Raw genomic sequence first — 13,005 nt, forward strand, 5'->3', positions numbered from 1 at the left:
CTCTCCCTCTCTCTCTCATCTCGTCTCTCTCCTCTCTCGCTCCCCCCCCCCCTCTCTCTCTCTCTCTGCGCTCTCTCCTCTCCTCTCTCCTCCTCTCCCTCCATCCTGCTCCCTCCTCTCTCTCTCGCTCTCTCTCTCTCTCTCTCTCTCTCTCTCTCTCTCTCTCTCCCCCCCCCCCCCCCTCTCTCTCTCTCGCTCTCTCTCTCTATCTCGCTCTCTCTCGCTCCCTTCAGACAGGATTCAAATTCCTCACGCTGCTCGTCCTGCTGCTTCGGACTCTCCCTCCCGTTCCGATTGTCTCAGGACCATCCCTCGTTCGCCTTTTAATTACGCGCGGACCCCTGAGGTTGTGAACGCGCCTCAGTGAATCGCCCTTTTCCCACTCGCAACAAAGTGTCAGTCTGTGGCGAATAAAGGCGAATCCACATCATAAATAAGTCTGTTCAGGCTGAATATAAATAAGGATGTTTGCTTAAGGATAAACTTCACCTCTCAAACCCGTTATCATCACACCATAAAGCTTTAAATGCTTTGCAGAAACATCAACATACTTATATTGCTCGGTTTTTATTTATCCTGTCTATAAACGTGTTAAATCACTTCACAATATGAATTTCATAGCCTGCTGCTGCTTGTTTGAGTGTTTTTATTGAAGCAGCGCTTTATTTGCAATGACAGGCAGCCAACAGGAAACCATCCTGTTGATGGAGGCTGGAATAAAGTGCAAACATTTATTAAAGTCAAAGTAATAATAATCTGTCTGTTGCTCCTCCTCATAACTTGCATTATGTCATGGTGTGAAACTGTTTGAGCAAACAGATTCAGCCTCAGACCGAAGCATCCTCGGCCGCAGTCTAAATACCCGCCGCCGTCCCTGATTCCCATCAGCGCGGGGCTTCTTGTGTTGTTGCAGACTGTGATGTCTGAGGCGATTGTGTGTGTTTGCACAGAGGAGATGCTGACGCCCGCTGCCTCCGCGCAGTTCACACACTATTCATGAATCACCGATCTGCTGTGTAGATTCCTGTTTTTCTTCTTTCCCCTTGAAAATGATGGGAGGTGCTGGGACTCAGGTTGCAAAGACGTGGCCACTGGCCCTTTAAGAGCGGCTCTGTGGACAGTGTTGTGTTCCCAGGGTCTTTATTGGAGATAGAGAGCGACTGAGAAAGACCCTATTGTATACGCTCCCTTTTCAATCGCAGCTTGAGCAATGGTGCTCTCACTGCTCCGAGATAGAAGCACTGGGGGGGGGGGGGGGGGGTGGACCAAGGGGTCCTGTACAAGAAAGAGGGGTGTACTCAACAACACGGAGTTCTGGAGCTGGATGGGGCTCGAAGGAGTGGATGTTTGGGTTCTGGGGGGATGGGCACCAGCTCGACGCAGGACTCAGCCTGTGTTTAGGTTTGAGCCACGTCACAAACCAGCGAATCAGAGTCACAGAAAACCAAGAGTTAATAATTTAGGGATTTCACGATGAAGCTAAAGTGGGTTAACTGAGTTACAAAGCACTTGCTTCCAGTTATGAAATCTCCTGGACCAGTTCAACAAGTTCTATGGAACTGGTTATCACATCTCGTTAGTCTGCACAGCCGGCTCAACAAGACAAGCGGTTAGTTCAAATACGAGCAGTGTCTATTGGCTGAACATGGGAAACTCCTTCCACCGCTCTCCAGCTACAGGACACCTGAGCCAGAGAACAACAGGCTCTCCCACTCCCTGTTCCTTCACCTTGTCCCTGCAGACAGGAAGCAGGGGGGGGGGGGCTCTCAGACAGGCTCCTCTGCCCCCTGCTGGTGTAACCCGGTGCTGCTGCACTTCCCCCTCTTGTCCACAGGGGGCGCAAAGAAGACCAGGAATGAGGGAGAGAACCTAATTCAAAGAGTTTGACTCGTTACCTGCAGTTCATCCAGATTCAGAAAGACTTGATTGAGTTTGCTGTGTAGTTTCCTACAGCCCAGCATCTGCTGTGAATCACACTCTGTTCGCAGAACAAAGTCACAGCCAAAGAAAAAGGGAGACATTTATTTTCATTGGAACCGAGTGGCGTGTTTTGGATAAATGCACAATTAACTGCCCCGTCTGCCAGATGTGTGAGTAAACTCGCTGGCGTTGCAAGACGCGAGGGAGCAGACGCCCAAGCCTCACGAGGACAATCCGACACTCCCAAATTATGAACATCTGTTTTCTTTTATGCAACAAAGGCAGAAGAACACGCTGGCTGGCCTCGACGGGCGGACAAACAAATGCAGGTCAGCGTGAGGACGATGAGCGAATGTTCCGTCATCACTTGGCTTTTAGGAAATAGATCTGTTCGTGATTTGCAACGACTTACAAACACAGCAACGAGAAACGTCAGGAGTCACACACAGCAGGAAAAGGCTTCAAACAAAGGGCCTGGCAGATGAATGGTGTCGTGGAGGGCATTCACAGCCGCGCAGCTTCTCACGCGCCGTCTCATCATAAAACCGAACCATATTATGTCTCAGAGACGAGAGAAGGTCCAACGACTGCACACTGAAACGTACAGCTGCTGGATGAGTCCTGTATAATAGAGAGGAGGAGCCACACAGTTAGTGGACCTGAAGTCAGTGGTGCGTTGAAGGTCCCGCAGCATCTAAACGCAGCGGTGGCTCAGTGACCTGAGCAGCTGTGACTGGAAGCTGCTGAAGGATCCTCTCCTGCCACCACTCAGGCAGGAGAAGCAGAGGATTGTTTCTTTTTTCAATCGCACCACTTGTGTTCACAATAGCAGCCCCCGGGTCAGCGCATATTAGATTAGGGAGGTTCCGGCCTTTAATGGGATCTGCTCAGTTTAGAGGGTTTAAATCCAGATGTGTCCACGGAGCTGAGGTGATGAAGTGATTCAAGTCCATGTGAGAACACTTTTATTTGCACCTGTTTCTAAGCATACTTCTTTTTATTACTATTTTTTGGATTTTAGTTTTTTTTTTACTTTGATGACAAATTGTGAACCAGTTGTTGACTGGTGCGCAGAGTGTGACCTTTGACCCCCGACAAGTTCTTCAGTTTTTTTCATGTCTTGCTCCATCCTGCTCTATCTACTATCTACTGTTTCCCTCCGGTGTCCTGGTCCCTCCTACATCCAGTTTGTTACGTAACGTTATTCCGGCTCAAACAATGGCTAGCGTTAAATCCCTCTCGTATATGTGACTTTGGAAAAGGGTTAATATCTGGGAGGTTGTGAGAAGGGCCGTCGGCGCAGATTAAAGTCTTGGTTGGGCCAATCTGCAGCGCTGCAACAACGGGCTCCCAGCTGTGCTGGAATGATAATCCCTCTGTTTTAATCTGCCTGAGTGGGAGCCAAGCCGTGGCTCGGGGGCCGTGCAGGGGCGCGGGACGCAGGTTTGAGGGCAGGTTAATGATGAGCTGCACACACAGGCTCAAAGCGGAGAAGGGGAAAGTCCAGCGTGACATCTGGTGACGGCAGTGGGGAAGATCTCAGCAGGGATTAATTCTTTACTGTTATGATTATTTGGGCCTCTGCGGTCACGTGATGTTTATGTGTGTATAAGCGAGGACGGCTCCAATTCCTCTCAGAGCCGCGGGTTTAAGGGAGGAGGCCTAAATAGTGGGGATTATTCTCTCCCCCCCCCCCCCCACCCCCCCCCCCCCCCCCCCCCCCCCCCCCCCCCCCGTCTTTCTCTCTCTCTCTTACCCTATTTTTCCAAACCAAGCGCTCTGCCTCTCATTTCATGGTGATGACGGCGATGACCGCAGGGATGAGCACGGCAGGCATCCATCGAGGCTTCCTCAGGAAATATGGTAGGGCTGCAGCCGCTCCTCTACCTGTACTAGTGCCGCTTTGCTGGTGCTTTGTGCTTGTGCTCCTGCCTTCAACTCTGAATGCGGAGCCGCTTTTCCCAGTGATGACGGCGAAAGAGGCTGCAGAGCGACGCTGTCTGACAGTCGCTCTGCTCAGAAAATTGCTGCCACATGTTTTTACAAAATGTGATGTTCGTTTTCAGAGCCAAGTCATGACCGGGGACTCAGCCAGCGCGTCTCATGTCACATCTGTTTAACATCTGTCTTGATTTATCCTGATGCGATGCCTCAGGCACCGGGACAGAAGACTGTGCTCAGCAATGATGTCAGAAGTTTGTTTTCTTTTGTGTGAATTAATTCGTGAACCTAGAAAGTGAGTAGATTTTCCAACCAGGTGCCACAGGAAGCCCGTAACTCTCTCCCTCCTGTTCACCTCTAATCCTCAGTGTGAGCAGACCCTACCTCAATGCTCTTTATACACATTTTAGTGACGGCCGTCTGAGTCTCATTTCGTCGTCTCCCTGCACGGCAGAGCTCAGCACTGGTGTAGTTTTATTATCAGGTTATTTTCAGGTTTTCTCTCTTCACTCTGTCAAAATGGATGTTATCACAGGTTATTGAATATTTTGAAACGGATGCTCTTACAAAGTTGCTCCTATTAAACCTATACACTTGTATGAAGTTGTGCTGTACAGGAAGATGTTCTGTTGTTGATGGCACATACCAGAAAGGATTCTCAGACTTCCTCGTGTCCTAGTAGATGGTTTGTACATTGGAGGATCTAAGGTCATCCAAAAATGAATGCTAGGTTTGATGGCAGGGGCTACCGTTTCTTTGTGGCTGCAGGAGGCTTCATGTTTAAGCAGTGGAAGGAGAAGTACCTGGTGCTGACCATGGAGGGAAGCCTGATGGTGTGCCGTGATGCAGAGTCTCCTCCAGACCAGGTGGTCTCGCTCCAAACCAGCTGTGAGGCCGTGGTGGAGGGACGGGAAATCCTGGACCTCCCCAAGCTGCCACCAGGGGGCAGGAGGGACTGCTGCTTCGCCCTCATTCTGCCCCAGAACAAGTTCCTGCTGCTGCTCTCAGACAACCCTGACGACTGCAGGTGGGTGTCACTGTCCCACACACACGGGCACACGCACGCACGCACAAACGCGCGCACACACATACACACACACACACGTACGCACGCATGCATGCACGCACGCACACATGCACACATGCACACACGCACAAACGCGCACACGTACACACACACACACACATGCGACACACACACACACACACACGCACACACACACACACACACACACACACACACACACACACACACACACACACACACACACACACACACACACACACGTTCCCTCTGACCCACTGCTGATCACACACCTGCTGACACTCACAGGCTGCTTAACTCTTTGTAAAGTGAGGTCTTTCTTCCTTTAACTCATGTACAACACTTTATCCTCCTGTGTCTTGCCTACACATTGAATGACCCCAGGTAATTTCAGACTCCAGGGAGAAGTTTGTATTTTAGTTAGCGGTTGCATTCATCTTTATCTGCAGCCAAGTAAAAATCTCATCATTTTTGACTTTTATGAACACAGATTCTGGAAGTTCAACAAACCTTCCCTGAGTCTGAGGTCTCCTTTGCCCCACATGCAGTCAACAGTGTTTATTGCAGCTGGCACCAGACAGTGTGTGTGCGTGTGTGCGTGTGTGCGTGTGTGTATGCGTGCGTGTGTGTGTGTGTGTGTGTATGTGTATGTGTGTGTGTGTGTGTGTGTGTGTGTGTGTGTGGGTGAGTGTGTGTGTGTGTGGAGTGGGTGTGTGTGTGGTGAGTGAGTGTGTGTGTGTGTGAGTTAGTGTGTGTGTGTGTGTGAGTGTGGTGTGGTGTGTGCGTGTGGGTGTGTTGTGCGTGTGGGTGTGTTGCTGTGGTGGGTGTGTGTGTGTAGTGAGTGTGTGGTGTGTGTGGGTGTGTTGTGTGTGTGGTGGGTGTGTGTGTGGTGTGGGTGTGTGTGTTGTGTATGTGTGTGGTGTGTGTGTGTATGTGTGTGTGATGTGAGTGTGGTGTGTGTGTGTGTGTGTGTGTGTGTGTGGGTTGTTGTTTGTGTGTGGTGTATGTGTGTGTGTGTGTGTGCGTGTGTGTGTGTTGTGTGTGTGTGTGGTGTGTGTGTGTGTGTTGTGTGTGTGGGGTGGTGTGTGTGTGTGTGTGCGTGGTGGTGGTGTGTGTGTGTGTGTGTGTGTGTGTGTGTGTGTGTGTGTGTGTGTGTGTGTGTGCGTTCGTGTGTGTGTGTGCGTGCGTGTGTGTGTTTGTGTGCGTGTGTGTGTGTGATGCACGTGTCTCAGGCTGACTTTGTTCTTCTTACCTTTCACAGTCTTTGGCTGAAGTTGATCAGGAAAGTGAGAGAGGTGAGTCAGCAGCTCTGACATCAGTCTGTAGTTTTAGGCTTCATCCCAACATCACACCGCTGCTTTGTAGTAATGTGGTGACACAGTTAAGTTTACATTATTATGGATCATCTGTGAAGTAATGGTTTAAATGCTGCGTCTGTTGCGTGGCTGCGCTCTGAGCCTGTGTTTGGTCGTGTATCCAGGGTGTCGTGTCATCCATGGTCCTTCAGAGGCAGCGCAGCATCACTCCCTGCATCACCGACAGAGACCCGCTGCCCGACTCCTCCAGCGATAAGGACCCCGGCTCACCCAGGGTCAGTGAGGGAACTCCTCCGCTGTCTGGAGTCCCCGAACGCGGAGGCTCCTTCAGAGACAGAGGCCAAAACCAAGGTAAGAGCACGTCACAGACACACAGCTACGTCCACGCTCTGTTTACATGCAGGCTGTTTCTCACCCAATGACTCCTGCAGCCAGCGCCCCCCGGCGGCCGCTTCGTAGTGTGTCTGTGGCCCCCCCCCATCGCGTGTCCGACTGTCTTCGCCATGGCAACAGCAGCGATGCTCGTGCGGTGAGGGCGGTGTGCCTGCTGATGGGGGGCGCGGCGGCCTCGTCCGCTCTGGGCTACCTCAACTCCTGCCCCCCGTCGTCCTCGCTCGCCAGCAGAGCCCCGGAGATGGCCCACGGCGCGGGGGGCTTCTCGGAGCTGGGCGGGGGAGGCTCCTTCCACGCCTGCAGCCAGGACGTTGACTCCCCCCACTTCAACAGCTTTGACTTTGAAGGAGACTCCGACTTTGATGCGTTCGACTGTGGGGGATTTGCTTTTTAACTGTGCTGGTTTTCCTTTATCAAACACCCTTGTGTTCCTGAGGATACTGTACCTCGGGATCGACTGGTGAGCTGACAGCTGCATGGACCTTCATGAGGGAGTTATAACAGTAGTGCTTAGTCATTGTTGTGTAGATTTTATATGGCTAAATGATGTGACCTCTGTGACTATTTCCTGCTCGTCCTCATTCTTTGTATTCATTGGCTTTTTGCTCAGTTTCCTTTTGCCCTGCTTTAAACCAAAGCGTCACCCGCCACGCACCATCTGCACATATCTAGGACAAACCCAGTGCAGAGGTGAACTCTGAATAAATCCTGTCTTTCTCTCTGTCTAGTTGACTCTGTGTCGTTCTCTCTGGCCTGTTTGACTCGCTTTGTTCGCTGGTGTGGAGCAGCAGTGCAGACAGCAGGACAAGGGTTTTGAGAGCAGGGATGATGGAGCAGATTTGTTCTGGAGGAGCATATGAGCCCAAACAGTCAAGTGCTATTTGGAGAAGATTAAAACTAGGAATATGATAGAATGTGGTTCAGGTAAATTTGAATATTATTCAGTATTTATTTATGTTCTTCTTATACACAAGAGGCCAGTTTATTATATTCTGAATGTTATAACACCATGAAGCTTTGTTGCCTAACAGCGACAGGCCAATCAGGTTGAAGCAGCTCACTGACCTCACTGTTAAATAAAGTAAAGCTCATTCCTGTTCCTGTTTCAGGACTTTATTCTTACTCATCATTGCAAAAGCTCCCATTCATAAAATGACTGAGCCTGTTTCCAGCTTTATGACAGCTTTTTTGACTTTGTCATGATTTATCTACCACTGTCTTTTATTATAATACATACAAGTGCAAGTGAAGTAATTTCACATGATTGAATTTGAGACCTTACTGCTGGTGGTTCTCAGGTTTGTACTGGGTGTGTGTCCAGTCAGTATGTTTTACTATTTGCGTTAGGAAGCACATTTACAGACATGCTCAGATGAAGTCAGGTCATCACACCTTCAGCATTTGAACATGTAAACAGACCAGTTGGTTAAGGGTCATTAATCCTTCCATGTCTAAGCTGGTTAGATTAAAGTCAACTTTATGGCAACTGTTCACTATTACCTACATAACAACCTGGTCTGTCCCAGTGTCTCACACCTTTTACCCAATGACTGACCTACTTCTACTCCCAACCCACACTGACAGCTTTGTCCAATGAATCAAACCTACTGAATGCTTTGCTCAACAAGATAAACACACACTTGACACTGGAGAAACTTCAGCTCCTGATATTAAGCTTCTTCCATACGCAACAAAACACACAATGCAGTGAAAATCAAACTGTACATGCTTCGGCTTGGGTTGATAATCAGCATGTTGTGTGTAAAGTATAGGCCGTGTTAACCTAACACACACTAACTGTACAGCCATGTGTTCCTGCACACAGCCACTGGGTGAAGGTGTTTCATGCTGCGGCACGTTGTCACCTCTGTCCTAAAGGAGATTGGATCAAAGCAGGGAGGATTATTCAGTATAAGAGGATGATCTGGTCTGCGCAGCGACGTACTGTATAGACAGAGCTGTGGACGTGCTGTTTATCTGTTGGCCACTAAGATGAAAATGCAAAGACTCCACATGTAGAAGCCACAACATGAAGAGCAGGACACAGACAAGACTTGACCTGTACAAGATGCTTTAAAAAGATCATTCTAATTCTAATACTCATTCTCATTCTCATTCCACGCATCTGCAGATATTTTAAAATGCAGTCTAGAGGTGAACTCTGAGCAAAGCCTCTCTCCTTGTCTCTCTGACTCTGTCATTCTCCCTGTGGATTGTTTGACTTGCTTGTTTGCTGGTGTGGAGCAGCAGTGCAGACAGCAGTACAAGGGTTTGAGAGCAGGGATGAAGGAGCAGATTTGTACTAGAGGAGCATATGAGCCCAAGCAGTCATGTGCTATTTGGACATTTTTTCATAAAGCAGTAATGATGTCTTGGGTTTTCCGCCCACAAGCTGAACATGGACTGAACTGTGTGTTTGTGTAAGTGTCCCCAGTGAAGACGAACTATACATGCTGAGTTATTTTATTTTTTATTATTATTATGAGTGCATTAAATACAGTATGAACATCACAGTTATGTGTTTTTAAACCACTGATTTTGGTTAAGTGATTAAATAGTTTAAACAAGAAACAAACAACAGCTTAGTGTAAATCTCATTTACATCAACAAACATCAACAGACATTGCTCTAATGCAAAAAAATGTGTGTTTGCTTTTGAGCAGTTCAATTATTTTGGTGCTAATAACTTGTTATGGTGGGACTTCTCCTTGTCACCGTGGGGTAGCTATAATGTTATGCCTGCGAGGAACATTAGCAAAGCTGCTGTACGCTGGATTGAGGTTAATACTGTCGGGGCCTTCAGCACAGGAGAAGGTGAAATGCTGCAGCAGAGACACCATGAAGATGAACAGCTCCATACGAGCCAGAGCCTCTCCAACACACGCTCTCTTTCCTGCAGGGATGCAACCACAAACAAAGCCTCACCTTACTGAACAACATGAAGCAATTAAGATGTTAAAGCCCTCAGTTAGATCAATGGAAACACAGCTGCTCCTGTGTTTTACCTGCAGAAAACGGCATGAATGCAGGATGTTTCTTGAAGTTGCCATTCTGGTCCAGGAAGTGCTGTGGGTTGAAGGACCCGGGTGTTGCCCATTGCTTTTCCTCTTTGAGCACAGAGTGCAACAATGGCAGAATCACAGTGTCCTGTTGGGACGATAATGCCCTTTTAGAAACCTCTATACCAGATGAACTCCTGCAACCTTCCAGACTGTCTGGCGATAAGGATAGTTTATATTGACAATACCTTGGGGATTGTGTAACCCCTGAAGGAGATGTCCTTGAGCGCATAGTGAGGGACACTGAAAGGAGTAATATCCAGGTAACGCTGAACCTCATGAATGACAGCATCTGTGAAGGGGAGGGACTTCCTGTCCTCCATGTTGGGGCAGCGCTCCTTTCCAATCACCGTGTCAATCTCCTGCTGCATTTTTTCTGGACATAGCAAAGAAAACATATTTGATTGTGTTGAGAGACATGATGCACTTAAATAGGTGGTAAGTTAAAAGTACTGTGTCTTGTTGGGACACCTACCCTGGATGTTTGGGTATTTAATCAGGGCACTGAGGCCATATCTGATGGTGGAGCTGGTGGTTTCAGTTCCCGCCAGGAACAGATTCAGAACTGTGGACACCAAGTTGTCATGACTGAATTCAGTTGTAGGATTGTTCTTTTCCTGAGGAGACAAATTGGTAAATTGTGTTTTAATTATTTAATTACACTGTAAACTGTATGTTCACAATGTGATGTGTTCAAAGCTAACAAATGGCCCTTCACAGTCCAACCTGATCGATTCGGATGAGGAAAGAGTCAATGTAGTCTCTCGGGGAGCTGGGGTCCAGTGTTTCTTTGTGCTCAAGGATCTTCTTCTCAATGAACACTCTCATTTCCCCAACCTCATCAAAAAGGCTGTGATGTCGTCCAGGAAGACGTTCCATTAACCAAGGAAAGAGGTTGTACATCTGTGTGAGGGGAGAACATGGCATGTAGAAACATACTGTATGCGTGTTTACATAACATGCATTTAACATTGCATGCAGTAAGTACACATTATGGAACCATTAGCAGTTGCCAGTTGACCATTAACCACTGTGACCTGCTCCTACCTGACCCCAGGGGCTGCTGGCAAACTTCAAAATCTCAGATATGATGTAGAGGAGTCGCAGGAACTGCTTGTCTTCATAGTCGAAGCGCTCCCCAAACACCAAGCAGCAGATCACGTTAGAGATGGTGCAGCTTAACAGGAATGTTGGGTCAAAAGACTTGGCTGGAGGAGACGATATCACAGTTAGGAGAGTGTCTAGAAGGCATCTTTCAAAACACATCCGAGGATGTGGACAAGTGACCAACCCAAGAACTCTTACAGTATCTAACATTTCAGTATAACTTTGCCCAATCTTTGTCATTATCTGTAGTTAGTTGAACTGGTGTCAATAACAAACAACACACCTTTGAACGTTTCTATGTGATCCCTGACGTGTTTGCTCTCCTCCTGGATCCACTCCTCCATCCCTTTACGTCCCATTCCAAAGTCTCTTAAAGTGGTCAGAGTGAAACGGCGAAGTTGGCGCCAACGCTCCCCGTTGCTGATTATCAAACCTGGCGATATTAAATATTTGCTTAATGATTTATATTGACTTAAAGTCAGATACAGTATATACATACACAAAACCCCTGAAAATGGAAGTGTTGTTACCATAGCCTCTGGTAGCTTTGAGTGCAAACGGTACTTGTCCTCTGCCTGTAAAGTCGTCTGCCTGGTCCACCAGAGCCTCCTTCACTGCGTCATATCCTACAAGGACCACCATGCGCTGCCACCCCAGGTACACTGTCATCACAGGACCATAGGTTTCACTGAACTGGAAAAAGGAATGATTCATCATTATAATGAGCAAATTCAAATATGAGCAGTATACACCAATTAAACATGCTCCTGGACTCACCTTGAGAAAGCTCTTAAAAGGTGCATGTTTGTCCACCTGTGGCAGGTTTCCTATGAGAGGCAGAGCAAAGGGCCCTGGAGGCAAACGGTGCTTCCTACTGGTCTTCACACTGAACCATATCAGGACTAGGATCAGCCCTGCTAGTATCACTGTAGCAGAAACGTCCATGACGCTGTCCTCGCGGTCTTCTGGTGTCTACAGTGACCAGCAGATGCCTCTTATACTCACCGACTCCACTGTGTGTTTGACTCTATCTAATTATTTTAGTTGATATTTAACAGACTGCTGGCAACAGAGCAGCATGAGGACAGAGGTGAACCACATCCGTTACCTTTGTGCATTATTGCACCTTTATCTACCATTTCTCCATGACCCGTGGCAAATATAAAGCAAAAAAGATAAACAAGGTTAGAAAATTCATTTAACAACATTTGATTAACAACATTTCATGCAACTCCTCTCTCTTCCGTCTGAGGCTGACCCTTTATTCTGGTCAATATGCAGTTCTAGAGTTATTTCTCCACTTTGAATGTGTCTAACTTAAAGAACAAACACACAGGATATCTGAACTATTATTAGTTTGATTTATGGTTGTTTGTTTTGGTGAGGTATCCCTTTTAAATATTTTAACAACTGGAATCTAATTAGGCCTTACAGTATGTCAACAGTAGTGGCTTCCCTTCATTGCCTCCTCATTCATATGAGACTTATGAGACAGACTTCAGGCTGCATCTAATCACACTTGACACACACCTAATTGTGTCTAGGTGTGTTGTTCATACTGTACCACGATAAACGTGTATTGATGGATATTTATTGCTGCAATATTAGGTCAAAGAAAACCAAGACAACATTTATGATGATGTGTAGCCATACAAATCAGATACACACTAGATGAAATGATCATTGAGGTCACCTGGGGAAGAGGGTGAAGGTGTCTTTGTTTACAGTTGGATCAGACGGTGTATAATATTATAACAGTGAGTGTAATTAGGTAAAGGTGTACTAAGGTACATTAAGGAGTCACCTATGCCTTCATGCTGCACTCCTGCCAACTGTTGGTTAATAATAAACAAAAATTATCATTTGGGGACAGATACAGAATTAGGTGAGTGACTGACTGAAACAAATTTTTCCCTTCTTAATTCTAGTGAAAAATCACAGTATATAGTGTCACAACCTGGCTCAGCTGAATGTGACAAAGAGGGAGGCCACACATAGATTCCTAATTCTAGGGACGAATCACAGTATAAAGGCATACAGTATAGTTTATCTATAATAATTATGACATTTTGAATTGAGTGTAAGAGATATCCCTGAGTGTTTAATAGTGATGGAGCATAACCAGGTAACGCTGGACCCCATGAATGACAGCATCTGTCAAGAGGAGGGACTTCCTGTCCTCCTTTCTGGTCACAGTCTCAATATCTGCATTTTCTCTGGACAA

General features: G+C 47.2%; 2 protein-coding genes across 3 annotated transcripts; one reads left to right on the forward strand and one right to left on the reverse strand.

Annotated features, from left to right (window-relative positions):
- The first annotated feature begins 3,656 nt into the window (after positions 1-3,656).
- si:ch1073-83n3.2 (uncharacterized) lies at positions 3,657-7,342 on the forward strand. Its single transcript, XM_029171511.3, has 5 exons — positions 3,657-3,783; positions 4,630-4,888; positions 6,168-6,201; positions 6,387-6,573; positions 6,654-7,342. The coding sequence occupies exons 1-5, from the start codon at positions 3,714-3,716 to the stop codon at positions 7,007-7,009; spliced, it is 906 nt and encodes a 301-aa protein (XP_029027344.2). The 5' UTR covers positions 3,657-3,713; the 3' UTR covers positions 7,010-7,342.
- A 1,592-nt stretch (positions 7,343-8,934) lies between these two features.
- LOC114868603 (cytochrome P450 2G1-like) lies at positions 8,935-12,444 on the reverse strand. 2 transcript variants are annotated; one of them, XM_029172346.3, is made up of 9 exons: positions 11,559-12,444; positions 11,312-11,474; positions 11,065-11,214; positions 10,722-10,882; positions 10,401-10,577; positions 10,150-10,291; positions 9,863-10,050; positions 9,621-9,762; positions 8,935-9,508 (listed from the first exon to the last, which is right to left on the reverse strand). In XM_029172346.3, the coding sequence occupies exons 1-9, from the start codon at positions 11,724-11,726 to the stop codon at positions 9,327-9,329; spliced, it is 1,473 nt and encodes a 490-aa protein (XP_029028179.1). In that variant the 5' UTR covers positions 11,727-12,444; the 3' UTR covers positions 8,935-9,326. The 2 variants fall into 2 exon arrangements, with proteins under 2 accessions (XP_029028179.1, XP_029028180.1); XM_029172347.3 differs by having other exon boundaries at positions 8,938-9,508; positions 11,312-11,443; positions 11,559-11,687.
- Positions 12,445-13,005: the final 561 nt, after the last annotated feature.

This window comes from Betta splendens, chromosome 13 (assembly GCF_900634795.4).
Source record: "Betta splendens chromosome 13, fBetSpl5.4, whole genome shotgun sequence".
Lineage (NCBI taxonomy): Eukaryota > Metazoa > Chordata > Actinopteri > Anabantiformes > Osphronemidae > Betta > Betta splendens.